The sequence below is a fragment of the Cynocephalus volans genome, chromosome 3 (assembly GCF_027409185.1).
Source record: "Cynocephalus volans isolate mCynVol1 chromosome 3, mCynVol1.pri, whole genome shotgun sequence".
Taxonomy (NCBI): domain Eukaryota; kingdom Metazoa; phylum Chordata; class Mammalia; order Dermoptera; family Cynocephalidae; genus Cynocephalus; species Cynocephalus volans.
The window spans coordinates 105,682,240-105,710,161 of record NC_084462.1 but is presented as its reverse complement, the minus strand read 5'-3'; the positions used below and the strand labels follow the sequence as shown (position 1 = coordinate 105,710,161).

The window sequence follows — 27,922 nt, the reverse complement described above, 5'->3', positions numbered from 1 at the left end:
GAATTAATTTATCAATTTCTATAAAAATCCCTTTGGGATTTTGATTGGGATTCATTGAATCTATGCATCAATTGAAGGGAGTTGACATTTTAACAATATTAAGTTTTCTGACTTGTGAAACAGTGTATACTTCTTCATTTACTTAGGTCTTCTTCAATTTTATAAATATTTGCAATTTTCAGTGTGTATGTCTTGCACATCTTTTGTCAGATTTATCCCTAAGTATTTCACATTTTTGTTGTTACTGTAATTGGAATTTTTAAAATTTCTATTTTTGATTGTTTATTGTTAGAATATAGAAATTCAACTGAGTTTTGTATATTGATCTTGCTTCCTTCAATCTTGTTAAGTTCCCTTGATCTCTCAAACAACAGCAACTTCCCAAGTCTTCATCTCTATTTCCGATCAGTCCACATGTTAGGACCCAATACTACCAATAATCCCAATTTCTTTGCTGGAGAAATCTCACTCTGACCTCTCTAGTTTCAGGGCAGCTGTGGATTCCAATGGAGTTAAACTCTTTGCCCTGAGGCAAACTCATTCTGGAGAGAATAAAAAACCTTTTCATACCCACCCAACTATTCCTGTGAACTTCTTTTCAGTCCATTTCAGGTATCTCCAGATATGTTGGGTCTTTCTGATCATCCCTTGTATTTAAAGTGGTCCTTGAAGCCAAGGGGAAAGTCAGGAAGGAATTAAAAATTACTTCAATTCAAATGGATTGGATATAGGGGAAGGCGAGAAGTAAAATATCAAACCCCTTAGTTTGGCACTGAGCCTGCAGTGTGGCTGGCATTCACCTCTAGGGACTTGACATAAAAACTGAGAATATATATACACGTGCATATATGTATACATACATATATATGGGTGTATTTGCATATATATAACTATGCATCTTATATAATATGTATGATATATACATACACACATATACATATATATCATATACAAATATGCATACACACATCCATATATATATATGTATATATATATATTTTTTTTTCTGTAACTTGAGAGTTGGTTCTCTGTTACCACAAAGAATAATTTTATTTCAGCTTTTCTCATGGCAGCATGTCAATTATTTGAGGATGGTGATGATGTCCCTCAAATTTTCGCTTTTTCATATTTAAAATCATCAGTCCCATCAGTAAATATTCTTCCCTAAGGAGATGTCCACCCCTCCAGGCATGTGCTTCATTTGTCTGAGAGCAGTACTTGCAAAATTATCCTGATAGCAATAAAGGTGGGCAGGTGTGAGCAGTGCAGGGATGAAGAAATCAAAAGCAAGAGGATAAGAAGACATACTAGAAGTCTGAACGGGGGTAGCAGGAGAAAGCTTTTCCAGAGCCCAAAGTAGTCTGTAGGATTATGGGAGGCAGAATAAGTCAGCAAGGATTCCTGGGCACCAGGCAAGTGTTTATAGGGTAGAGCTTAACTTTTCAATTTTTAAAAGAATTCCTTTAGAAGACAAATAATCAGCTTTTGTAGGAAGTCAGTTGAAACCCATCTCCAGCCTGTTAAAAAATGGAATCAGTAGCCCAAGGATAGCTGCACAATAAGCACGACTGTCATCCCCTCTTCTGGCCAAGCTATCCAAGGATATATGCCACTGTTCTCTGTTATATGTTCAGAGTACTGCAAAATTCAAATCTCTTAAGAAAATACTAAATGAGACAAGATGGTCTTACAAGGTTATTGAGTCCTAAAGGGGGATATGGGGACTAATGAAATGTGGAGATGAAGACTTGGAATTCACCATTGTTTTTTGTCCATTTAGCAAGGTGGGATTGTGCAGTTTTGAACCTGGGACCCCTGGGGCCCCAGGTGAGACTTGTGAACTGAACAGCACATCTTTTAAAGGGCATGCATTTCCATTGCCATGCATCTTAGGCAAAGTTTCTGGGAAGTTTTGTGATGTTCTTTACTATACCTTTATTTGATCTTCTCACATCACACAATCTTGGTTTCCTCGTATTATTCAGGGCTAAAAATATGCAAAATCTCTTTTGCTCAAATCCTGTAATTAAGCTCAATCTTTTCTGGATTAAAGTCCATTGCATCCAGGCCTTGGGCAAGCAGAGTCTTGAAGAAGCTGAGATCCAAGGAAACCTCCCTAGGCCTCCCCTCAGGGGATGCCCTGCTTGCCTAGACCTGATTGTTCACCCACTTAACAGGACAGAATGGGGCTTCTCTCAGTGGAAAGTGTGTCTCCTTGAGGGTCTGAAACCTGAGATTGGTTTCAACTGGCCTGAGAAAGGAGGTCAGACATTTTTCAGAGAAAACCTGTCCTAGCAGGGCTGAATGCGTATGCACATTAAATTGATTCTACCTGGTATTTTGTTGAGGATATTAGAGGTTTGCATTCTCAATAACTAATCATATGTTTATTTTCAGGCAACTTCCTCCTTTTTCTGTTAAGATGTTCTGTGTATCTGTTAGGTAAATGGGGCATTCATCTTTGTACTAGTGTCAGGTAGAACATTTAGTGATCACATAAATATGAGAATTGGCTCCTGAATTCAAACTGGCTTCCTGGAATTTATACTTAAACTATATGAGAGCTGAAAGGCCTGTAGAGATTTTTAGTGCTTGTTTTACCAAGAACTCCGAGAAGAAGAAACTAAAAGTTTTTACAATGTTTTAGATTTCTGTGATTAGTAATTTCCCATTTTCTCTGCACTTGCCTAGGCATTTGTTTGCTCTCCGTTTTAAGTATTTATTCTTGCCCTGATATGTGCTGTTCACTTTGTCAGGTGTTTTGAACCCAGAAGTATGAGCTATACAACCTGCTTCTCAAGGAGCTGAGCTTGTAAGCTGAGGATGCTGTACTAGTGCACATGATTCTAGAAACAAAATAAAACAGTCTATAACTAAGTGACGTAGAGTCCCCTTCCCTTCTTTCCCTTCTCATTCAGTTCCTTCTTTGTATATCTTTTGTACCATTTTCAAAAAGATGGACATAAGGATAGATGGGAAATCACAATTCAGAAGCAGTTCTGGAAAATTTTAAAAATAGAATTAAAATGTGCATTATCTTTTGACAGTCTCTCGCATATGATGAAAAAGTATGAGGAGAGCAGAACAATTTGAGGACTTTATAATTGATTGAATATATGTGCATAAAGTGTGATGCTGAATATGTAATGTCAGTCTTGGTGCTTACTTCTGGGTACCATGGGTCACCTCTATTGCATATGTCCTGTTCAGTATCTTGAGAGTGGGAATGAAGAGGAAGGGAAAACAAAGATAAAAAACGTGTCATGGGCTTACAGGAGAGTATAAATGAAATCAACCTGAGTGAGCAGTAAAGTCACTGTGAATGAGAACACTGAGATGGTCTCTGTAGGGTAAATAGTGTTTGATAGGCATGGAGAAATGGGAAATCATTCTAGTTGAAGAAATAATAAGCAAATTATCAGAATTGAAAAGGTTTGCGTTATATTTGGGGAATTATAAGTAGACTAAATTGACTGGAACGGAGATCCGTACAGGGCAATCTGTTGCCAATATATAACTGCCATTTGATAAATGTTGATCTGTATATTAGAAGATAAAGGCAGTAATGGAGAGTGTTAACTAACACAATAAATCCAGTGCTTATTAAGAGTACTTAAGTTAAAATAGTCTTTGCTAAAACTGAAAGTGAGAATTTCTGTGTTGATTCAGGGAAGTTTCTTAGAATCCAGGAATGGGATACACTCAAACCTCTGGAGAGGACTGGAACTAGGGGCTAAGAAGGTATTCAGGCTCCCTTTCTAGCAATCACTGCTCCTCCTTTTTGTCCACTCTCTCCCTTATGCTCTCTTTATAGTGAAGCTTTATCTGCTCAGTATATGTGGTGGAATATGATTGACGTTACAGCTGCTACAACTCCAATTTCCTTTCTAGTAATGGTGGGCTAATTCATTTAGACCTACTGTCCTTGAGGAAAAATGAGAAAAAAAATATTGGATAAGATTTTACCAAATCTCCTTAAAAGCATCAAAGTGTTAATATGGTAGTAAGCAACTAATAGGCCAGAATGGAATCCAGAGAGTTAAGGGAAGTATCTGGGCATTGACTTCTGTAGCTTTGAAGACATTTGCTAATTCCTGCAAAGTTGGGCAACAGAGCTGGCAGCTTATTTGGGCAGGAGAAACAAGAGGGTCAGATGTTGGGACCCAGCACCCATCAAAGGTGGGAAGTCTAGTAAGACACCTGCCCAATATTAAGTTGGGACTCCAAAGAGCTATTTCTACAAGGTAAGGGTGGACAAGAAGTAAATCTATGTCTTTTCTCCCACTTCCAGTAATTACTGTGGAGCTCAGCAGAAATCAGTTGAGCTTAGTAAGGGAAAATAGGAAGGGTGAGGACTTTTCCTGTGAAGCTGTGACACAAGTCAGCATTCTCCCTAATTTGCAGCTTGAGTTTACATATCTTGGAGATCTATGGAAAGCCTGGCCATGAACTTTCTTTAGGTTACTCTTGGGCTGATAGAGCTTGAGGTTCCTAAGAGAAACAAAAGTAATGTTTTTTTAAAGGAAGATAACCTTCACCTTGGCCCCCAAAATTCACCTCAAAATTCACTTGTAATTTTGCAAAGACATTGAGCAGTACACATTCAAAAACGACAAATTACACAAGGAAACAAAGCCATATGAGTAAGAATCAACATAAACAACAGATAGAATAAAAATGATATTAGGATTATAAGTTATAGATATTAAAACAACTAGACTATGTTTAAAGAAATTTTTTAAAAGCTGGAAAATATCTTCAAGGAACAGAAAATCACTAAATTTGGCCTAGCAGTTTTGAAAAAGAATCAAGTAGAAGTTCTAGAATTGAAAATTACAATGTAATTTTTAACAGCTGATTAAACACAGCTGTAGCAAGAATTAATGAACAGTATTATAGGTAAGTAAATGTTATCCAGAATGCAACAGGGAGAGACAAAAAGACAAAAAAAATATGATCAAGGAGTTAAAAGGAGCAGAGGACAGGGTATGAAGCTCTAATATGTTTAATTTCAGTTCCAAAAAGAGAAAAGATAGAGCAAAATAATATATGAGAAGATAATGGCTATTTGGGCCTGAAATGTGTCCCCCCACCCATATTCATGTTAAATCCCTAACCCCCAGTACCTCAGAATGTGACTGTACTGGAGATAAAGCCTTTATATAGGTCATTAAGTTAAATGAGGCTGTTAGAGTAGGCCCTAATTCAGTCCAACTGGTGTCCTATAAGAAGAGAAAATTTGGACACAAAGAGAGACACTAGGAGTGTGCACAGACAGAGGGACAAACTATGTCAAAAGGCAGCAAGAGGGTGGCCATCTGTAAGCCAAAGAGAGAACCTTCAGAAGAATTGTCTGCTGACACCTCTATCTTGGATTTCTGACCTCCAGAACTGTAAGAAAATAAATTTCAGTTATTTAAGCCATCTAGTCTATGGTATTTTGTTATGGCAGCCCTAGCAAACTAATACTATGACTGAGAATTTTCCAGAACTAAAGAAAAACAACAGTCTATTGATTTAAGAAAACTCACATCCAAACTTTGACACCTATACTATATTTGAAAAAACATGGGTTTTCCCTATGGGATCATTTACTCCTGTTTTACACTTCTAAATTGAAATCTTTTCTGGATGCATCTGATTGGTGGAAGCTAGGTCACATGTCCACTGTCAGCTGCAAGCTGGGAAAGCAAGTTTTCTTGAAAGGACTAACTTATGTGAAATTACCAAATGTAAGGAGAATGTTTAAAAGATGTTTGACAGCCACTAATATGACATACGACAGGGATACAAAAAAATGCCTATAATGGGGCTACTCAGAAAACTTGTGTTCAGGCCTCCTCTGTTTTCTTTTGTACTCTCTTCCTTTAAGAGCTCCTAACTCTTACAGGCTCTAACTCAATCAATATCTTATGTAATTTCGAGATAGGAGGTGCTCTGTTTCCCTGAGTCTGGGTCCCAGGCCTCACCCCTGAGTTTCAAACCACTCCCCTAGGTCTCAGACACTCCTTTCTGGCCTTGAGTTACTGTTGAATGTTGCACCTATTTTCAAGCACAACAGGGGAAGATTGAGACTGCAAGAAGAAACTTTGAGCAATTTCAGTGGTCAAGCATGCTCAGTAAAAAAGAGTTTGTCCTTGAATGACCTTCCATTGAAGGCACTAGAAAGCATCTAGTATATTTTAAAATATACTTGGTGTACATGATAGAATTTTACTATTGAGCATGCTCCAAAAGAAACAAACGCAGCATGTGAAAGGCTAGCGTTTACATAAGAGTTATGAGACTGGGAACCACCCCCATAGCTGAATATTCATGGATAGCATGAATATGTATAGAGAGCCAGATGTAAAAGTTTGAAGCTAGGATAAAGCAAAGTTGCTGCTCACTCTCCAGCCAGTCTAGACTTTGCCTGTGAAGCATGAATTTCTTATTCTTTACATTAAACCTGTTTTCACTTTCTACTCTGACTCTGCTCTTGAATTCTTTCCTGCAGAGGAGTCATGACCCTGGTAGAGGACAGGGTTGACATCAGCTATCCCACCTCCCCAGACCTTCTCTTCCAATAACAATTTGATCTAACCTTGAACTATCAATCCATGGAATTCTAGACACAGGGGTATTCTGGCTGTTGTACAGTTCCCATGAACTATTCCATCCTCACCTCAAATTCAGTCCACCTAAATCCTAGCACTTCACCCCTCTCCAGACACCCTGAAGAGGTAGACTTATTTTCCTTCAAGTATCATCTTGCTGTTTCAAGGTATTTTTAAGAGTCCTCTCTCTTTCCTCTTTATTGTATTTCATATCTAAGTTCAGAAGAACCCCCTTACCTATCTCTCTCATTCATTTCTTCCTTTCCGGTCTCATAACTGTTACCCTTTTGCAGATTTATGTTTGAGCATCTGCACCATGGCCAGTCTCTGGTGTTCCTAACTCTGGTTTCTCCTCCTTTCAACTCATTCTGCAATGCATGCCTGGTTATTTTCCGTTTTCTGTTTTTAAACAGGCCGAACTTCATTCTTGTCCCCTACACACCTGTCTTCTCACCCACGCTCACTTCCAGGAGGCTGGGCATCTGCCCCAGCCAGTGCTCTACTGTGGCCCTTTAAATGCCTCAGTCTCTCGGACTTTGCTTATAATATTCTTCTAGCAGGGATCACCCTGCCCCAAAACTTGGCTAAGTCTTAACATCCCTTCATATTGCAGCTCAAGCCCATACCCTCCTGAAGGCTCCTCCGGATGGCTCACTTTGTAAGTTTGTAGACCTTGGCATGGCCACCTCCCATTCACACCTGGCACAGCTACTTTTTATAGTTTTCTTTCATGAAAATTAAAGTTCTTTTGTTCCACAAGTCTATGACACTGATTTCAGGATAAATATCGTATCTGGATCCCTAATTCCTAGTACAGAGCCTCGCACAGAATTGGAATTCAGTGTTGGTTGAATGAAGCAATGAATTAAATAACGAATTAATGAATGTCTGCTCTGGTGCTGAAACTCAGAGCTGTGAGAAAAGTCCCTATGCCTAAGCAACTTGGAAGAGGTAGGCGTTTCCAGGTCCATGGAAGTCCTGAGTCAAGGAGAAAACCAAATGTGGGTGTGGCAGTTTCAGCTGAGACAAGCGCTAGGCTTTTTCCTCTATGCCGGATTTCACAATCTGAAGGGGGGAAATATTTTTTTCTCTGTGTTAGACTGTGCAGGGTTGGGTAGAATTCTCCAGTCTTAGGATAGTGGTGGTCCCCGTCACTGGGCTCCACATGGCCCCATCCCAGGCAAGACCAGAAAGAGCTTGCAGACTGAATCCAGTAATATTGTTTGGAAATGGACCAAAACGACGTCGGGGTTGTGTTGACTTCCAACACTTAAATAGGCTAGTAAAAGCCAAGCGAAAATCTTCCTTATCTACGAAAGAAAGAAGCAAGTACTTCACAGGGCCCTATTGCTCAGGGGTTAGAGCACTGGTCTTGTAAACCAGGGGTCGTGAGTTCAAATCTCGCTGGGGCCTCCCGTCCCTTCCCCAGTTTTCTCAGACTCTTTTCTTCTCTTCGTTACCCTTAACCAAGCCTGAGGACATTTGGCTAATTATAGGTTCTCGCCGCAGTCTACACTTCCGGAATAAACACCCACAGAGCCTAACCCGCTTCCTTTTAGATTCGACTACCAGTGCGCAAGTGCTGCTTTGCGGCCTGGAATGCGGACAACCTCCGCGGGCGCCCTGAGTGTGCGCACCCGCGGCGAGAGCTCTGCTGGCTGCTGGAACCAGTGCTCCGAGCCTGCAGCGCCCGAGCGGGCAATTACGGCTGCCAGGGGAGACAGTGGGGTCAAACTCTTTAAGGACTGGCTCTGGGCAGATTTGGAGTCGAGAAGGTCCCCCCTCCCTAAAGCGGAAGGGCCGGCGACAGCCTTTCTGGCCAGGCGTCCAGGAGATGTACGCTGTCCGGCAAGGTTTCGGGTTTCGGTAGAGTTTTAAGGGCCCGCACTTTGGCGAGACTTGGGTCACTAAATTTAATATTGACTCAAAAAAATTGTGGCTTCCTGTCTGAATCAACTAAAAACATTTTCCCGAAAAGCGAATTCTCTCAGGAACATTGCGTTTACCCATACGTATTACACCCCACATTTTCTCCCTACCCCGAGCCTGCGGACGTGGAAGCGGAAGAGCGATGCAGCTCGCCCGCGCCCACGCGCCCAAATTGGGAGGCGAGCGCAGGAAGGGAGAGAGGAGGCGGCCCCAGGCCTGAGCCCCAAGCCCGCCCCTCTCCCCGGCTCGCCGTTTGCACGGTCAAAATCGTGTTTCCCACCGCTTCGACTCCATTCTCCACCGGTTGGGTGCCCGTCCCCACGCCCCCCATCCGCACACAGCCATGCCATGGAGCCCCGGGCCAGCGCGCTCAGTGAGGCCAACAGTCCGGGCGAGCAGAGGATGTGCGGCCTTGGGATGCACGGAATCTAGGGGCGTCCGTGAAGAGCCCACGCGTTGGCTCTGCTTGGAAGCCCCTCAGCGAAACGGGAGCATCCACTCTAAAAGGGTTGTCTCCAGAGCTCTGGACGCAAGAGTTTCTCACAAGCTGGCTTTGCGACTCCGCGGTGTCCACTCGCCAGAAATCGAAGGGTGTTTTCTTTCCCGTCTCTGCGTGTGAATATCCTGAATTGGGTGTGCAGAGAAAGATTTCCCGTGCTCCCTTCGATAGCTCAGCTGGTAGAGCGGAGGACTGTAGTACGTTTCTGGGTAGTCATCCTTAGGTCGCTGGTTCGATTCCGGCTCGAAGGAGGAGCTGCTGTTTTGGGGCTTCTAGCCAGCCGGTTAGTTAGTCTCCTATTTCTTGGGTAGTTCCCTGTGTTGCGATTTCTGAAATAATAAAAAATAAGAAAAAAGTTGGCTCAGTCACCAGAAGTTGAGTTTCGCATACCACACCTTGAGAAATTGGCTCTATTGGGCTCATTTCTGGAACAGAGAGGGAAAGTCTGGGCCGACTCTTCCAACCAACAGTAAAGGTTATGAGTTACCTTCCCAGAGGTGTGTTTAATTTCCCGAAGGCGCTTTTAATTTATTTAGGTATTTACACGGCTCTACAAAAAAGTTTTGAGCTGAGACAGAAAGGAGGGGTAGGATCTGACGTGAGTTGGGATGAGACTGGAAGAGTGAATTCCAGAGGAAGGACATAATTAAGCAGAGGTGGGGGGATGGAAAACTTGATTCCTATTCAGGGAGACTACGAAAGGGCTACGATATGCAAACACGCTCCAAACTGGTTCCCCTCCCACCTATTTGTTCACCCTCAACCGACTGCAGCTCTCCGTATTTTGATGCCCACCAGTCCTGCCTCTAAGATTTTATACTCGTGCGAGCTAGTGGCAGGCCGGCAGATACATGTCCGGCGCGTCTGTCCTGGGGCTCAGGGCCCTGCAGCCTTGCAACCGAGCTCCGCTCCAGCCCTCGAGCTCCAACTCGGCACCCTGCAGGCTCTGTCCAGGCTCGACCCTCCACGAATGCGCTCTATGGGACTCAACCGTGTGACCTGAGGTCTGGAAAGTTGCCTCCCGTCACCCCACTCTGCGTCTGGAGGGGTCCAGGACGTGGATCGGGGAGATAAGCGTGCCTAGGGCCAGAGACAGACGTGAAACCTGGTAAAAACGGGAGGAAGAGCTAAAGCGAAAAGGATATGTCACAATCACAGCTGAGAAGAAAGAATATTCTCGGCTTGCTTGACTTGCCAATTACTGGCGGAAAAGTAAAGTTTAGTAAGGATATAGCGGCGTTTTGGGTCGGTGGCTCGTTGGTCTAGGGGTATGATTCTCGCTTTGGGTGCGAGAGGTCCCGGGTTCAAATCCCGGACGAGCCCCGTGTTTTGAAGAAAAATTATTTCCTTTTTGGCAACTACTGTAATAAGTTAAGTTCTGTACAACCTCCCTGTGTTCGGACTATCCTGCAAAAGAGAGCAGCATTGAACGAACACAGGGCAAATGGGGCCAGTGACCAGTGTCGGGACAACCCCCTGGGACGGTGCGCCAGGGGACTCGTGAAAGGGCGCCTCGCTGTTGGGAGCAGGGCTTATTTCCCGCCCTCTGCGCTCCCCGGAGGCCGTGTCCTCGCGCGTTGCGGCTGGGGCAGGACGCGGATCCCCGAGCTCGCTCCGTGCCTGGGTGGGGGTTGCTGTGGCGTCTGCTCCAGAGGCGGATCCTGGCGGGAGTGGCCTCCTCGGAGTAAGAGGGCGCGGTCCCTACGACACCGAGGCAGGAACGTCGACTCTCCTCTCATTGCACACACACACACACACACACACACACACGTCGACCCCGCGCCGATCCAGAGCAAGATTCGAAGGAACATCTTTAGGTCCTCTACCAGCTCCCCCGCATCGTACTGAGGAGAAAGAGCAGTGAGAAAACTTTTCTCCACTGTCCTTCGCGTTTCTGCCGCCTTGTTCCGAGGCCGAGGTGGGTTCCCCCTCCTGCTCCTCCCGCTCCTTTTTGGTGGCTTCGTGGTAGCTTGATAGCCTATGGGCCGGGGAGTCTCTTCCTAGCAGAGGCAGTGGGGGCTCCTCGGGGCGTTTGTGGGACCGGACTGGAGGAGCTGAGGCATGGGGAAGGACATACAAATCCTGTTCTCGTACGAGTTAGCCATTCTACATTCCCACCCCGATTTTTACTTTCCGCAGTTAGGCAGAGATGCCAGCGCGAATGCCCCGTTGGCTAGAACCTAGGCCAGAGGGGACCACAGAATCAGTGAACCGAGGCAAGGCCAGGGGAGGCCTGCACTTGCTCAAAACTAGGGGAAACTGCTTGGTATTCAGGTTGATCACCAGATTTGTGAAGCAGACTTTGTCCAGTTTTTGCAAGCGTAATTAACACTTGGGGAATGGTGTTTTCGTTTTCTGTTTACTTTCTTTTGTCTCCACACCCTTACCCCACCCTCATCCAGTGTTGTGAAATTCTTGGAGACACTTGCCAATAGCCTCTTCTCTTAGCCTTACTGGAACTTTGAGATCTTCCGGGTTTTTTTGTTTTTTTTTTTGTTTTTTTTGCTTTGGGACAGCACATTAAATGGTAACAGCACATGGGAAAATAGAACATCTTTATTTAGGAAGGACAGTAAGAACAATTTCAGTACCCCTCTGGGAAATCTCAAATGAATCAAGACCCTCCCTCTGTGGCAATAAGAATCTTATAATCAAGTCATAAATATAATCACTTTTACAAATGACGTAATTATCTGAACAAGCACATAGCCAACTTCCCAAAAGCAGTCTCAGGTATTCAAAGAGCTACTTAACCAAACAGCTACTAATTAGTTAGTGCAGAAGGATAATTTTTTTTACAGATCCTTTAATTCAAGCAACTCTTTTACAGATAAAAAGGTACTAACATATTTTTGGAACTTACAGAAATATTCATTGTAGGTTTCCTTTAAATAACAACTTTCAGTGGCACTTTTAAAATTAGCTTTGATTTTCTAGAAATTACTAGTATGGAATATAAAAGTTGTGTGGTGCATTGGAAAGCTCTAGTCCCAGGAATGCCATCTGTTCCTTGGGCAATACACATTTCTCTCTCTGTTCCTCAGTTTCTTCATCTGTAAAATGAGGGGTTGGGTGATGATCTCAGAGGTCCCTCCCTCTCTTATTCTGTGACTGCACGGGGTGATGGGGTGTTAGTAACATGACTCTTTTCTAAAAGAAGGTACTTCAGTAACGTGGAGATGAACTATAGTTTGGCAGAAAGGATGGGAAAAACCATTTTAGGAAAAGAGAAGTGGCTTTGGCTATTGCTGAAAGAACAGATATCATGTTACAAGCAGACAAGAGCAAGAGGTTTGTCCAGTTATTGATGGAAGCATTTGCCATTGTGACTCAAATTAAAGTAGATGGATTAAAAAGGTGGACCATTGCAGCTGGAGAAACCCCTCTTTAGGAATTTTCATTTAATCTGTATCTGAGCAATCTCTTGTAATTCTCAAACGAATGGCTTGAAATATCTGGGAAAGAGGGAATGGGCACAAAGCCCAGAGTTTGTTGAAAAGTGAATGTTTAAATTTTGTCTTTGGTAAAATAGGCATGTTGGCAGGACTTTGTCCCCATTCTCCCTCAATCAATAGTGTTCCTGCTTCCTGAAGGCCTGATTTTTCTTTTCATGTAAACTTTCCTTCCTTTAACCATTATTTCTGTTACTGAATAAGATTCATGCTTGTAGAACTAAAAAATGTTAGTTAAAAAGGAATTTAGAGATTATCTACTGTATTCCTTCCGTCATCTAATTTTATAATTAGTCCTATGGACAGAGTTAAACATGCCCATGTACTTTGAAAAGTTTGTGGAAAAATGGAATTAAAAAAATAATACAGGGCCGACCCCGTGGCTCACTCGGGAGAGTGCAGCGCTGGGAGTGCAGTGGTGCTGGTAGCACCGAGGCCACGGGTTCGGATCCTATATAGGGATGGCCGGTGTGCTCACTGGCTGAGTGCAGTGCGGCTGACACCAAGCCAAGGATTACAATCCCCTTACCGGTCACACACACACACACACACACACACACACACACAAATAATAATACAAATCTTCTTAGGAACTTTTTTTTCTCCCTTGGGGGAGTGGTGGGGGCTGGCTGGTACAGGGACAAAACCCTTGACTTTGATACTATTAGCACCATGCAGACTACCAGGTCAGCTAAGCACCAGCACTTTCATAACTTCTTGAAGTACCCTCATATATACTCTGTATAAAGAGGGAAAGTACCAACCCTAGACTCCTTGGAAGGAGCACCCATGCTTCCTGTGTTTATATGTGGGGGCACTATTGATTTGAGGGAAAGACAGAAAAAAATTCCAGGAAAGGGGGAATGACTTTCAAGTTCAAGATGTCAACATTTTTTAACTATCTGGGTATTTCTTTCAATTGGCAGTCGTTTCACACATATTAAAATTACTGACAAAGGTATAATGTTCCTTAATCATACACTACAATTCCTTATTGTATTTTGAAACTCTAATGAGTATCTAGATGTATTTCATAAAATTGTAAAAAAAATTTTTTCAAAACCCAATTTTCTGTTTCAGTATAATCCCTTTTGTGAAGTTTAAAAGAAAAACAAAAAAGTGGCTTTTTGCAGTGTCAACTATGTGGGCAGGTTGTGAGTCCTCCAAAGGTCCTCAGGTGAAGGCCAAAAGGCAGAGAAGGGACCTGCCTGTGTTCAGAGTCTGAAGGCTGCTCCCCAGAACTACTGCATAACTGTAAAATCAGAACTGGTGCTTCAGGCCAAGGGACTATGTGTGTGCGTGTTTTGTACACGGGGGTGGAGTACCTTATCTCTACTTTTGGTGATTTATTAGAGAGGGGCCATGTTGATCAAGTCATCCGAGGCTATGGGAGTTGGCTGCTGCTTCCATCCGGGACTGCTGAGGCAATAGGGGTGTTGCAATGAGCCTGGCAGCTCTCCACCCTAACAAATGAGTGGGTGATAACTTTTTAGAACTCACTTCTTCAGTGTTTTAAAAAATGGTGTGTGATCAATTTAAAATAGGTACCACTCACAAATGGTATGTTTGCCCACAAAAGGAAACCGAGCACTTGGACACTCTGCTAGATACCAGTAGGCCCCTCTCTGTGGGCCCCATGTCCCATTTGCTCCTCTTTGCTCCTGAAACACTTCAAACTTTGGTGTTTGGCATTTGGCAATACTGGTCAGAGGCTTGTCTGCCCCTTCCTTTCCAGAAACTCCAGTACCACCAAGGCACCAGGTACTGAGGGAAAGCATTTTATGGCAGTTTGTTTAGTCCTCTTCTCACTACCTCCACCCTTTTTTCCTTTGAGTTCAGGATTTGGTTGGGGGTGCAAGGAGAAGGGAAGAGGACAAGGAAAAAAGTGAAATTCAGGCAGGTCTGTGCCCAACAAAGCTGAAAAGCAGGTGAAGTTTGTCCTTTTTCCATGCTGCCCACTTTTCTTCCTCCTTGAAGAAAGGAGGAAGAAAGGGCCTGAGGAGGCGCTTCTAACAGTTACCAAAAACTGTTCTTAAAATAGGCTGTAAAGCACATGCCCAAGCATATATAAATTACTGACAGCTGTTTTAAAATTTACCCTCCTAGGGGTTTTTTACACTGGAGAAGGATTAATACTACAAAAATGAAGGCATATCAGTGGGATTTCAGGAATTATCAGTAAGCTAGAAGCTGAGCTTTCCTGGAACCTTGGAAACCTTTCTGCTCTGCCTGGGAAACAGGCCTCCCTTATTTGGTAACTGTTACTCAAACCCAATCGTGTCTGTAAGCCTTTGAGAGAAGCCAGGAGAGTTTGCATGGCTGGGGTCTCCAAAGTGAGACCAGATGGTGCATTTCTAGAAGCAAGGAGGGAATAACGAAAAAGAATTTGGGACCTAAATGTCAGTCACTATTTTAGATGCTAAGAATATAGAGATGAATAAGACAGTTATTCTTCTCTCAAAGGGTTCCATCTAATGAAGAGACAATGAGATCAATTAATTAATGAGTAGTGGTTAATGGCCTGTTTCCCTGTTTATACCAACCTGAAGAAAAATCAGATCCATCCCATCCATGTTATAAGAACTCTAGATCAACTCACACTCTTTTGTGAGCATTCCTGAAGTTCCCAGAGGGTGTAAAAGTGCCTGTAAATGCGCTCCTTTAACTCACACAGTGAGGCTGCCTTTTTAAAATTATTTTTTAACATTTACTTGTACATATTTGTGGAGTACAATATGGGGTACAGTGTGTTGTTGCAGTACATGCATACACTGCACAATGATTCACTTAGGGTAAATAGCATAGTTTTGTACCCGTTAGTCTATCACTTCTCCCCCCGGCCCTCCCCGACTCCTGTCCTCTGGTAACCATTATTCTACGTTCTACTTCTGTGAGAACCACTTTTTTTTTTTTAAGATTCCACATATGAGTGAGATCATGCAGTACATGTCTTTGTGCCTGACTCACTTCACTTAACATGATGGCTTCCGGTTCCATCCATGTTGCTGTTTACTCCTTCCCTGCTGCAGCTACCCGTGTGAGGTCTATCGCTGCCATGCAAAGGGACCAGGGTGCTGACAATGTCTATGAAGATGCCATCAAGCAGTGTCCTCTTCCTTTCCGGTAGAGCAAATCGTCTGACCTGCTGCTCTAGCTCTTGTGTCCAGATTTGCCTCAAATTCGGACCCTCTTGTAGGGGAAGGTACTTTATCCCTGCCCCACCCCCTCCACCACCCCTTGTCAACCTTGTAGCGAACTTCTTTACACTGACTCTACACTGACTTGCTTTTTCTGAACCTTAGAGATTTCACAAAACAAACCACCTTTATTTTTATTCAAGTTTTTATTGCAATGTTCTCTCCCTAGAATCCAGGAAGCTGGGTCAGAGGGGATGTGAATGGCTCACACTGTACCCCTTGCCCAGCACTGCTCCATGGCCTTTGTATCTTTCTCCTGCCCCTCATCATGTTCTTCAATCAGGATGAATCCTTTCCCAGGGGCATCACAAACTCTTATTCGAATAGGCTTCCCTCAGGCCCACTCACGAGCTTTTCAGACACACCTGGATATATCTGAAGTCGAGCCAATGCAATTTAAGCCATCAACTTGAGGCCTCTGCTGCGTGCTTGTTTCATTAGGGGTATGCATTCGGTATGGTGAATCCACAGAGAAAGAAATGGAGAACTCCAGGGATTGGATGGGATTCAGGAAGGTCAGTCGGAACTCAGAAGAGGCGTTGCTTGAACTGAGTCTGGAAAGACGAGTAGATTTTCTCCCTGCAGATGAAAGGCTTGAAGTCTGACTCCACCATTCATCTGCTGTTTGATCTTGAAGTTTCATTATAAGCAATACAGATGGATAATACTTGCCTCACATGGTCCTGGTGATGGTTAAGTGCAATTACGTATGTAAGAGTTTCATAAAATTAAAGGTAACATTGATTACTATAATTATTATGATGATTCCAAGTGCAGTTGTTTTACTGGCAGGCAGCCTATCTTTAGTTGACACCTCAAATGCAGGCAAATTGAATACTTGGAGGTAGGTGGATGACAAGAGAGGGTTGAGGATATTTAAAAAGATAATACTTCTAGATCCAACACCAGTGTAGGTGAGTGCTGGGGGTCTGTGAAACAGTTGGCATCCTGCTGCTGCATGAAATTTGAAACTATAGGATCTACAAAGTGATCCTAGTGACCTATGGCCCACTGTTTCTATGCAGGTGATGAATTTACTTTGTGAGTGGATGCAGTATCAACACTTTGTGGTGGAGATAATTTCACAACTCTGTTACAAGGAACAGAAGATTGAGTGTTCAGGGTTAATCTCTTCTGGATAGGTAAAGACAAATGGAAGGAGAAGCCCAGGAAACTTAGCAAAGATATTTCTGGGGGTTAGTACCTGGGAGGTTGAGGCGAGGAGGCAGGGTACAAATAGCTGTCACGTAGCCTTCTAGAAGTGCTTTCCTAGTTCTATAAAATCTATGGAATAACCTGATAGCATCCTTTCATGAAACCAAATTATATGGATAAACAGGAAGTACAATAGAAAAGCATCGTACTGGAAGACCATCTCTTACTCTGTAGACTTCTTCTAAGACAGTTTTTGGAGTTGGCCCATAAGATCAGAGATATTTTATGGATTCAACTGTTAAATGTAAACAGTGAAACTTCAGTCCTATCCCATGACAAGAGTAAGAACCACAGATATCAGAAAAAGGAAGCTTTGGGACAAAGCTCATGTTTATCAAACTTAGCCTCCTAGAGCAAATATCTAATTGATTCAGGTGGATTAATATTTGACCCAGTCATGCCCAGGAAAAAGGTGAATGCCTCTCCTCGTTTGCTCAAGAGCAGTGTCCTTGGTTTTCATGTCTCTGCCAGGATTGGGGATCCTTAGATCTATTTTACCCACCCCTTTCATATAACACTATATAATCAGAACCAGGAGGGGGCCTCCAAGTTCACATAGCTAGAACCCATCTCCAGGAACATACAGCTGGAACCCATCTCCAGCTGAGGAGAAACTGCCAGATTTTTATAAGATTCATCCTCCTTGGTAATCTGTTTTTCTGGTTTTTTTTTTTTTTTTTTTATATATATACTATTTCTAGCCATCCATTTCAGTGAAACTATTTTTCCCCTTTAAAGCCTTTGGGCTGAAGTTCATGAAATAAAAAGAAAGCGGATCAGATTCTAAAGTTTAAAATGAAAACAGGTTTCTTTTGGGATAGACTGTATGTGGATAAAGGGAAATTGGTGAGACTGGGAACAAGTAGATGTTTGGGACAGATTCCTAAATTGTGATAAAATCCCCAAAGGTCTGGGGCAGCCATTTGCTGAAGGGCATCTGGAGACCCCATTATAGGCATTATATGTGGCTTAACAGGAAAGTATGCTTTTAGCACTATTTCCTTCTTAACTATCCTTGCGAATTTCTTTCCTTAGGAAAGCTTTGGATGCTCTTTGGAAATAAAGTGGAACATATCCTGAGATCAAAGGAAAGTATACTGGCAGGTTGAAGGGAAAAAAGAAGGAAAGGAGAGAAAGGAAGGAATATGCTTTGGACGTTATGCTTTCACTTTGGGGGATATTGCTCTAGAATATATAAGTGTGAAGCTATATTTATGAAAATAATAACCATAATTACTCATCATAAACTGTCGAGTTAACTCCTTGGTGTGTAAACTTGGATGGATTTCTTGAATATAGAGCATTAATATTCTTTTCCTCTCTTGCCTGTGGGGAGAAGAAGAAAATATTAATTCTTGTGAATACTAACAGATTAGCTTGAGACAGTGTATAAATTTGTCCTAACGAACAGTTGGGACAAATTTCACTGACAAAAAGCTACCTGACAGTTGTGTGTTTGGATATAGAAGGATATGTCTACATGAATTTTACCAGCAGATGTGAGTTTCTGCACCCTTGACCTAGGCAGATTCAATTCTGTACCACAAATAATCTGTCTCTTATTGGTTTTCTCCCAATTCCATTTCACCTTGCTTTTTCGGAAATTCAGAATCAATATAGTTGTGAGTGAGGGAGATGTTAGATATTGGTGGTTATGGGGTATGCCTGCTGAATTTTGATTTCTGGTTGTCTTAGGGAGTCAAGATTACAGTAAGCCTGAGCAAATATTAGCTGAGTTGTTTTAAAATAAATGTGTAAATTTTGCAAATCAGAAACAAAGATATCCCTTTACCTCTCCAGACTAGGACATGAGGACTTTCAAACTCCAAAGTGTAAGTGTTTTTTTAGGAGGCAAAGCCTCCGTGTAGTGTCAGTCTAATGCCTTAACTAGATATGATATGTGGGCCTGGTTTACACATTGAGCCTTAAGGGATGGTGCATCTCAGTGAAGTTGGGCCACAGGTCACTCTGTCATGTGTTTCTCCTAGCTGGTACTTTGTACCACCAACTAAATTTATACAAATTTGTTTCCATAATTCCATGGTCACTGGACTTTTGCTAGTGAAACTTGTAAAGGCTCTGTTAGGCTTAATGAGAACCATGGAATTTCAGACTTTTAGAACCAGCAACTCTCTCATTTTATAGATAAACTTAAGCCTGGAAAGGAAAATAAAGTCAATCATCCAAAAAAAAAATTACTGAGTGTCTGTTGTGAACAAGCTCTGTGATTCAAGGTAAATAATATGGACCATGCTCTCCTATAGATTTACATATCAGTAGGAAACACTGGCAAGTAAATAGTCAATTGTTTGCACAAGATCACATGAGTAATGGCATGCTTGGACATGACACCCGTGAAACCTGGCAAACAGGTAAACCTTTATTTTGTAATATCCTTATGGGCTAATCCTTAGCTTTGTGGCTCTTGCTTTGACACTGTGTCTAGTGAGATGTCCTTGGTCTTAATATCTAAAGCATAGAGAGTTTGGATAGACTCTAAGTAGGCCTGCGAGCTCAGACTCCCTTATGTGAACAGCATTATGCCTACAATCTGTGCAGCGTTGGCACCTCCTAAGGACCAACAATCTCTACAGTAGAAGTCATTGGTAACATTCCTATCCACCACTGTTACCTAATGACTCTTTTGGGTACTACCAGCTCTGGTTCTACTTCCTGGTTTTTGAACTCTGGGATTCTGGCCCAGGCAGAAGAGTATTGACCGTGCAACCCCTAACATCCTTTATACTCTTGAGAGCCCAAGATTCTGCAATTGCCTTTGATATTAGAAGTCAATATTTGCCCATTACAGAGCAAGAGATTTAATTGATTACAAATCAATAAAACTTTGATAAGATAGTTCATAAAACTAGAAAGGGAAAACACACCCAGGAGACTGAAAAACACAATGTAAATGTAAAGAGCTTGGCAAATGAGTAGCCTGGCAGCCCAGCAGCTATGTTGGAGGAACAGCCATGTGTGAATGCTTGTTATCCTTTTAAGGGTAGCTCTATCTTCTGCAATCTCTTACTATTTTATAAACTCCCAAGAACACACTGGCACTTGATTCTATTGCAAATTCTAATCTTTGTACTTAATGGAAACTTTTTCAGCTGCTGTTTATTTCAGTATTGTGGGGCTGGTGGGTTAGCTCAGTTGCTTAGAGCGCCGCCTTATAACACCAAGATCAAGGTAAGGGTCCCCTTACTGGCCATCTGCCAAAAAACAAATAAAAAAGTATTTCAGTATTGTGGAACGACAAAAAAAATTCCTTAGCATATAATCTGGTATTCTTCAGAAGTATACAAGATTTGTCTATGGTTATTATGAAACAGATAAGGTAAATCAATGCTAGATGCTGATTAAAAGAGAGCTCACTTTGCTCACTGAGTTATGCCTTCCTATGTAACCAGTAGAACCCTGGATTTTCTTGTTTTTCTAGATTTACAGTCAATCTTCCAGGACTGTTTAGTCACACTACAGGCCTCATGCTTGGATCCATGACCTTTTTAAGGGCTGCAAAAATATTTGCAATGAAAATGTTTATTGACTTTACACACGAGAGAAGCACTAAATAAAAATTAATAATTAATTAGTTTAATGTCTATGAAAATGTACCATTTATTTTTAAATTGGGGATTTATAAGAATTATATTACATTTAAGAATAATTTAAGGTCAGATTTTTCTTCCACTAAGAATTTTCTCCCCATAAGAATTTCTCAGTATTTTGTGATGATTACCAACAAATCACAGCCAATCATAAATTAAATTAGTTATTCAAAGACAATTTAAAAATAAAAATAATACAAATCAGTTAAAATTTTACAGTGAAAAGTCATTTTTATTGTCAGATATGAGGGTATTCAAATATATTCGATATGATAAGTTTAGCTTCCCATTATCCTCTGGTTGACCCTTCCCCCTGGGCTCAGGGATTTTCTTCATAGCTCTCACCTCCTATATTACTGTCTCATCTCAGTAAATTGGAGCTCCCTTTCCTTCTCCATGGATGCCACATCCTCTTTTAATGAGGCATTTGTTGTGTCTTAATGGTCTTTGTGTCCCAGGACCGAACACAGTGCCTGGTACCCAGTAAGGGCTTATGTAATGTTTGTTATTAAATTAATTAATAAATGAGTTAAAGAGTATAAGTGGATTTTGTAATGCTATGACTGATAGAAAGATAAATAGTCAGTGATCCTAAGGGGTAAGAAAGAATGGTGGTGACTGGAGGTTGTGGGATAGATCTGTGGTGGTTTTTAGAGGCCTTGGATGGTCTTTAAAATTTTCTCCAAAGAACTAAAGATATAGTCAGAAACTATCTGCTGCAAACACCAAATACCTTTCAATTCTCAAATCTTCAAATTTCATAATCTTACCGGCAGACAGGCTTGGCTTGCCCTCTTGCACAAAACAAATGACTCCAAAATCCAAAAGTTGGTGCAAGGATTGGAAGGTATATTCAGATAACTGGCTACTGATGGATGACCAGGCTAAAATAATCCCAGCTTCTGATTCCTGTTCTGGGGTTTTTAAAGGGGAAGAGGCGGGATGGGGAGGTAAGTGTTTTGTCCTGCAGGAAAAAGGGGAAGGCTGGTCACATGATCAGTAGAGGGTCTGAGTCAGATGTCAGGGTCCCATGATGGTCTGGTGGTGTTCAGGAGCTACTATATAGACTTTCCAAAGGAATGGATTGCCATAGGTGTGAGGTTAATGAGGAAGGGCAAAGAAAAGATAGAATTAGGTGACAGAGGATACCTGATTTATGATGCCCTGTCAGAGAGAAAACTCCCTGTCCTTTTAGCCTGAGTTGGCAATGCTGTTTTGTGCCCTTCCCACACCTCCTTTTGCCTTTAGTAGGAGCCTCTGCTGGAAGAGATGGTGATGGGCCTGGGCCCCCTGTTGTTGGTCTTCATGCTGGGGCTGGGTCTGATCCCACCAGCCCTGGCTCGGGATGACTCCAGGTACAAAGACTTCCTGACCAAGCATTACGATGCCAAACCTACAGGCCGGAATGACAGATACTGTGAAACCATGATGAAGAGACGAGGCCTGACCTCACCCTGCAAAGACACCAACACCTTTATTCATGGCAGCAAGGGCAGCATCAAGGCCATCTGTGGAAATGATGGAAATCCTCACAGAGAAAACTTAAGAATAAGCAAGTCTCCCTTCCAGGTCACCACTTGCAAGCATGTAGGAGGGTCCCCCTGGCCTCCATGCCGGTACCGAGCCACATCAGGGTCTAGATACATTGTTGTTGCCTGTGCAAATGACTTGCCTGTCCACTTTGATGAGTCCTTTTTCCATCCATAACCAGCAATCCACTGGCCCAGAGCTGGCTCTGCTGTCCTCCCCTTGCCTTTTCCCTCCACACCCGAGAACACAGAGTAACATTCATTACCAGGGCCCAGGAAATGAGCTACCTGGACCTTTTGCTTTCTGTACACAGCATGTTTAATCAATAAAAGTGTCTCCGAAATTAGTAAGAACCAGAGTCTTCTCACTAATTCTTGGCCTATTTATCTTTCCCCATTTTCTCTACTTAGCTGTTTCCTGAGGGGATTGGATGAGATGAAACACCTTTTTTCCTTATCAGTCAATAGGGAGCTTGACTTAACCCTTCTGTGAAGGTAGGGATAATAAGCTAATCTAGATAGAGACCTGGAAAAATTCTAGGGCTCATAGCCACCAAGCAGAATTTTCAAGATAGGCAAATTATTTTTTTCTATCAAATAATAAACTAATACTACTTTTACAAATATGAGACCTTGAGGAGAAGAGTTTAGGACCAAATACCAACATATGAACAGATTAATTATACTGTTTGTATGTGTATCTCTCTCTCTCTCTGTCTGTCCCTCTCTCTCTGTCTGTCTCTCAGAGGTCAAACAGTTGGTGTTAGAAAAGCAGATGTATTCAGCTGAAGGAGATGGTAGGCTATCCCATCTCAAAGATTTACATTTACTGAGGGGTTTTTTAAGGAAGGGTTGAGGGAATGGAATGTGGGAGGTGAAAAGCAGGAGAGAAGGAGATGTGAGTTAGGAGGGGTCGGTTTCTATGCGTCAGGTACAAGGTCTTGCCAAGGCCTCATCTAGTTCCTGTTCTCATCTTCACTGTTATCTCAGGACCCTGCAAGATTTTGATTTGCGCCGGTGTACTCGGCTGGCGCCCAAGGTCAGCTTCAGTCATTTGGCCTTGATCATTTCTCTAAACTCTATAAGTCTCAAAGAAAGAACTGTTAGCTTTGCAAAGTACTAATTAGCTTCTCAGCCTTGTTTTCCTACTTAGCGAGAGAGAGAAGAAAGTCAGGGAATGGGAAGAAAGAGTGCAGAGAAAAAACTCCTTTTTAAAATCTTCCCTCCCTCCACAGCCCAGGCAGCGTTAAGTCCCAACATGGCTTCAGTCCTGCTCACTCCAACAATATGAGAGGAAAGTCTAAACCTAAATGTTATTCTATCCTCTTTTCTCCACCTCCCTCAATTCCTTGATTCCTCCTTCAATTCCTAAGTATTAAAATCAGTTCATAAAGTTTCTTTGACATATACTGAGTCTATACAAACTGTTAGGAATTGGTGCCTCCAGGGAACTGAACACTCTCCAAAGATCATACTACTAGGGAATGACCTCAGGAGACATACAACTCCAGTTTCATGTAGATTTACCTGTTCTCTTTAGATTCTGACCACATAGGCCTGGACAGCTACTCAGTTAGCCAGTCCTGCCATGAGTCATTATACTGACTAGAGGAACTTCTTTCTATAAAAGAGAAAGGCTCTTGCTTTCAGGGAAGCATGTTTGCAAACTGTTCACTCTTGGGGAAGCAAGGGTGGCAAAATTGGTAAGCAGAGCAGAGTGAGGAGATGGTATATATAAGGAGGAGGAAAGAGAAGACTGTGGAATCAAGGAAATGTCAGCTTGCCATTCTCTACACCTCTCCACTCCCCAATTCTTACCTTCCTTTTTCCTGCCCCTTGCTTTCTCTTCCAGGCACCTCACAGGTAGTGATGGCTCTACATAGGACACAGACATTGCTTCTGTTCTTGCTGCTGACCCTTTTGGGGCTGGGGCTGGTGCAGCCCTCCTACGGCCAGGATCGCATGTACCAGCGATTCCTACAGCAACACGTGGACCCTGATGAGACAGGTGGTGATGATATCTACTGCAACGTGATGATGCAAAGACGGAAGATGACTTTGCGTCAGTGCAAGCGCTTTAACACCTTCATCCATGAAGATATCTGGAACATTCGTAGTATCTGTAGCACTGACAATATCCAATGCAAGAATGGCAGGATGAACTGCCATGAGGGGGTAGTGAAGGTCACAGACTGCAGGGAGACAGGAAGTTCCAAGCCTCCCAACTGTAGATATCGGGCCATGGCAAGAACTCGGCGTGTTGTCATTGCCTGTGAGGGGGACCCAGAGGTGCCTGTACACTTTGACAGATAGATGCACCCTTGCAGGAGTTATGGCCGGTGGCTGGCCTTTAACTTACTCCTTGAGTACAATGAGTAATGCTTTTGAGCTGTCCCAGACTCTGTCTCCTCTGCTTATTTCTTACTCTTTTTATTTTTTATTTTTTTTTTATAGCCCATTTTATTAAATACATTGCATCAGAGAGTAAAGGAGACGTAAACCTATAATGAGTCTGGGCTTTTCTGCAGTAAGCTTCCTTCCATAATACTGGTCAGCTTAGCTCTCTCAGATCTTATCCTCTGGAATTTAGTTATTATATGTATTTTATAGCGTTTCAAGCATTTCAGAGTGCTTTCATTTAAGTTATCTCATTTTAATACCACAGCAGCCCTGTGACGCTGACGATGCTGAAATATATATATAAACTTAAGGGATTTGCTGAAGACAATAAAGTCAGTGAAAAATCTGAGACAAAAATTTAGTTTAACTGGCTTCTCGTCCAGGGTCTTTTCTACTTCATCAAGAGCAGTGTTTTGAAAGTGCCTGCTTTTTTTTTTTTTTTTTTTTAATCCCCTTAAGCCAGCTGTTGGGGGAAGCAATAAAAATTTGGAAATATATACTGGCAAAATGAGAGTTCTGTGTTATTTGGCATTGTTATGTTTGAGTCTGATAAAAAAAAAAATAGTAGGAATTTTCTCTTTCTCTTCCCGAACTTTTGAATCACCCTTTTAAGTGAGGGTATTAAAAATGTGCTAGATCATTAAAACTCATTTACTCTTCCTGACTGAAAGTTTTTTTTTAGGACTTAAATTGCAGATATCTGAAAAGACTGTATTATTTATTTTTCCCTTATTTGTAAAAATTCTTCTCTAGTCTATAAACACACATGTACCTTAATAGCCTCATAAACTCTGGTCAAAGACTAATGCCCATCAGATCCATGACCGTGATACAAAAACTTGTCTCATTTACTTCAGAGAGAATGATTCCTCTCAAAGACAATTCTCACACCCCTCCCTTCTCCCTTTGAATATTTAGAAACAAATTGAGAAGCAGAGATATATGAAAATGCTAGCTGCTAAACGTGGAAAAATGTCTGTGTGTATGTGTGTGTGAAAGGACTGAACTGAAAACATCTGAATTATAGCAGATACAGAAAGCAATCTTATCTGAACATACCTCATCTGACTAAAGCAGAGTCTCCTGAAAATACAGCTACCAAGGGGGTCTCCAGACAGGACACAGTCAAAGAAAATCATGTAAATAAGCCTTATTCAAACCTTCTGTAGGATAATGCTGGACATAGCCCTATTCCCCCCTCCCCATGCATTCCAGAGTTCCTTCTTCCCCCTGAGAGACTACCCCTGGCCAAGGTAGTTACCCAAGGAAAGGCATGTCCCCTTTAAGACAAAAAGAGCTGGAGGGAGCTGAGACCCTAAGTAAATAAACAAGCACCCTGGCACCAGGAGAGTAGCGAGTAGATTAATTTACTAAACCAGTGAGCGTCTGCACATAAGCCTGAAAATGATTTACACCCCTACTCTGGTCTGTTCACTATATAACTGCTGTATGTACCCCGGCGGGGCACAAATGTCCAGCTGACCAGCTGTTTACACCTTACACTTGTCTTCCCCAAAGGTCCATTTGTTTTCTCGTGGAAGTCCTTTCTCCCTCCTCCCTTTCCCGTGTTAAATTGGTGTATAAACTTCCCTCTCTAGCCGTTCAGTGAGTCTCTTCATCTGAATGCCTCATCAAGTTATGAATAACACTTTTCCTTCCTCCTGTTAATCTGTCCATTGTTAATTCACAGGCCCTTGACCACTAAACCTAATTTAGGAGAGGGAAGGTTTTTCCTCCCAATAGAACGTCTGTACATAGGATGAAGGATGGGAAGAAAATTCTGTCCTTCACACCGTTCAGAAGGTCATGGGCGTTGGTGACTATGGTATATGACATATATTTGGTCTTTGTTTTTGAGAGCCTCTTTTGATCACACCTGAGTTTATGCTAATGAGTAATAGATCTGCAACATAACCAGCGCCACTTTAGACAAGCCCAGTACAGAATGGTGCCACCCATTTCCTCCCTTCCCCTCCCCACTTCCCTTTATGAGAAGCCTCCTGACTTAGAAACAAGTGTCCGGCTTCTGCATCGGTGCAGTTCTCCACCCAGTTACATCAACCTAATGGTCCCTCCCCCAGTACATTTCACGCCCAAAGCTAATATAAACTCTGGCAGACCCATTGTTGGGGCTGTCCACCATTTTCAGGGCAGCCGTGGGCCCTGTCCCACTCTGAGCACAGCCCAGCAGATTTCTTTCTTTAATAAAGCTTGAACGGTACCCGGCATCTCGGCTCACTTTCTTTCATTATGGTGCCGAAACCCAGGAAGGGTTTTGGCCGACATTGTGGACGATCCCCTCTCTCTGGGGGTGATTGGCTCTCGGTGGCCCTTCCTGGACCTGCCGGAACCAGGTACACTAGGGACTCTCCTTTTGCCATTTCAGACCAATGCATCCAACACCAGCCTCAATCCAGGGTGAGTCACTGGGTCTGTCCTTCCTACTTCTACCATTCCCCCTACTACTCTCTGTACGACGCAGGTCTCTACAAAGCCCAGGCGCCTGGCCGAGGGAATTCTTCCCGTGCCCCCAGCTATTGTAGCACGCTTCATTAGCTGGTCGGTTGGCTTTTTTTCTCTTGAAAAGAAGGTGGGCAACAGAGAGGACGCTCTTTGTTGGCATGCTTCTTCTACCAGGACTGACTGCCCTTTCTCACCCTCTAAATGGGATCCTCACGATCCAAGCCTCCACACTCTATGCCCTTGGGCCATCTTCTGGCCAATTTCTTGGCCTCCAGGAAGACATTGAACCTAAACATCCCGTCCCCTTTTCTACTGTACTCCGTGCTCTATGCCTCTGGGCTTTCTCCTGGCCAATTTCTTGGCCTCCGGAGAGATGTTAAAACTCAAAAGCCTTGAAATAGGACTGGACACAGACTTCATGAATATGACCCCAAAAGCACGGGAAACCAAACGAAAAATAAACAAATGGGATTATATCAAACTAAAAAGCTTCTGCACAGCAAAAGAAACAATTAACAGAGTTAAAAGACAACCAACAGAGTGGGAGAAAATATTTGCAAAATATACATCTGACAAAGGATTAATATCCAGAATATATAAGGAACTCAAACAACTTTACAAGAAAAAAACAAGCAACCCAATTAAAAAATGGGCAAAAGAGCTAAGTAGGCATTACTCTAAGGAAGATATATAAATGGCCAACAGACATATGAAAAAATGCTCAGCATCACTCAGCATCCGGGAAATGCAAATCAAAACCACACTGAGATACCATCTAACCCCAGTTAGGATGGCTAAAGTCCAAAAGACTCTGAACGATAAATGCTGGCGAGGTTGCGGAGAAAAAGGAACTCTCATACATTGTTGGTGGGACTGCAAAATGGTGCAGCCTCTATGGAAAATGGTATGGAGGTTCCTCAAACAATTGCAGATAGATCTACCATACAACCCAGCTATCCCACTGCTGGGAATATACCCAGAGGAATGGAAATCATCAAGTCGAAGGTATACCTGTTCCCCAATGTTCATCGCAG

The 27,922-nt window shown here is 42.5% G+C and overlaps 3 protein-coding genes and 3 non-coding genes across 6 annotated transcripts in view; all 6 read left to right on the top strand.

Moving 5' to 3' along the window:
- LOC134372657 (thyroid receptor-interacting protein 11-like) overlaps window positions 1–27,922 on the top strand; it is a 338,384-nt gene that overhangs the window by 91,539 nt on the left and 218,923 nt on the right. Inside the window, 1 exon segment of the mRNA XM_063090084.1 lies at window positions 17,661–17,693. Within this exon segment, the coding sequence (XP_062946154.1) occupies window positions 17,661–17,693 (33 nt within the window).
- On the top strand, window positions 7,937–8,009 carry TRNAT-UGU (transfer RNA threonine (anticodon UGU)). Its single transcript has one exon. It is a non-coding gene; the product is annotated as a tRNA-Thr (tRNA).
- On the top strand, window positions 9,186–9,275 carry TRNAY-GUA (transfer RNA tyrosine (anticodon GUA)). Its single transcript is given in 2 exon segments — window positions 9,186–9,222; window positions 9,240–9,275. It is a non-coding gene; the product is annotated as a tRNA-Tyr (tRNA).
- TRNAP-UGG (transfer RNA proline (anticodon UGG)) lies at window positions 10,276–10,347 on the top strand. The gene has a single exon. It is a non-coding gene; the product is annotated as a tRNA-Pro (tRNA).
- On the top strand, window positions 10,858–24,938 carry RNASE4 (ribonuclease A family member 4). Its single transcript, XM_063088468.1, has 2 exons — window positions 10,858–10,942; window positions 23,878–24,938. Exon 2 carries the CDS (start codon window positions 23,895–23,897, stop codon window positions 24,336–24,338), a length of 444 nt encoding a protein of 147 aa, XP_062944538.1. The 5' UTR covers window positions 10,858–10,942; window positions 23,878–23,894; the 3' UTR covers window positions 24,339–24,938.
- ANG (angiogenin) lies at window positions 10,861–22,332 on the top strand. The gene is made up of 2 exons (XM_063088469.1): window positions 10,861–10,942; window positions 21,745–22,332. Exon 2 carries the CDS (start codon window positions 21,766–21,768, stop codon window positions 22,201–22,203), a length of 438 nt encoding a protein of 145 aa, XP_062944539.1. The 5' UTR covers window positions 10,861–10,942; window positions 21,745–21,765; the 3' UTR covers window positions 22,204–22,332.

What these genes read in the sequence shown, in the direction of transcription:
- ANG (XM_063088469.1), top strand. Translation starts at nt 21,766, where the DNA reads ATGGTGATGGGCCTGGGCCCCCTGTTGTTGGTCTTCATGCTGGGGCTG.
- RNASE4 (XM_063088468.1), top strand. Translation starts at nt 23,895, where the DNA reads ATGGCTCTACATAGGACACAGACATTGCTTCTGTTCTTGCTGCTGACC.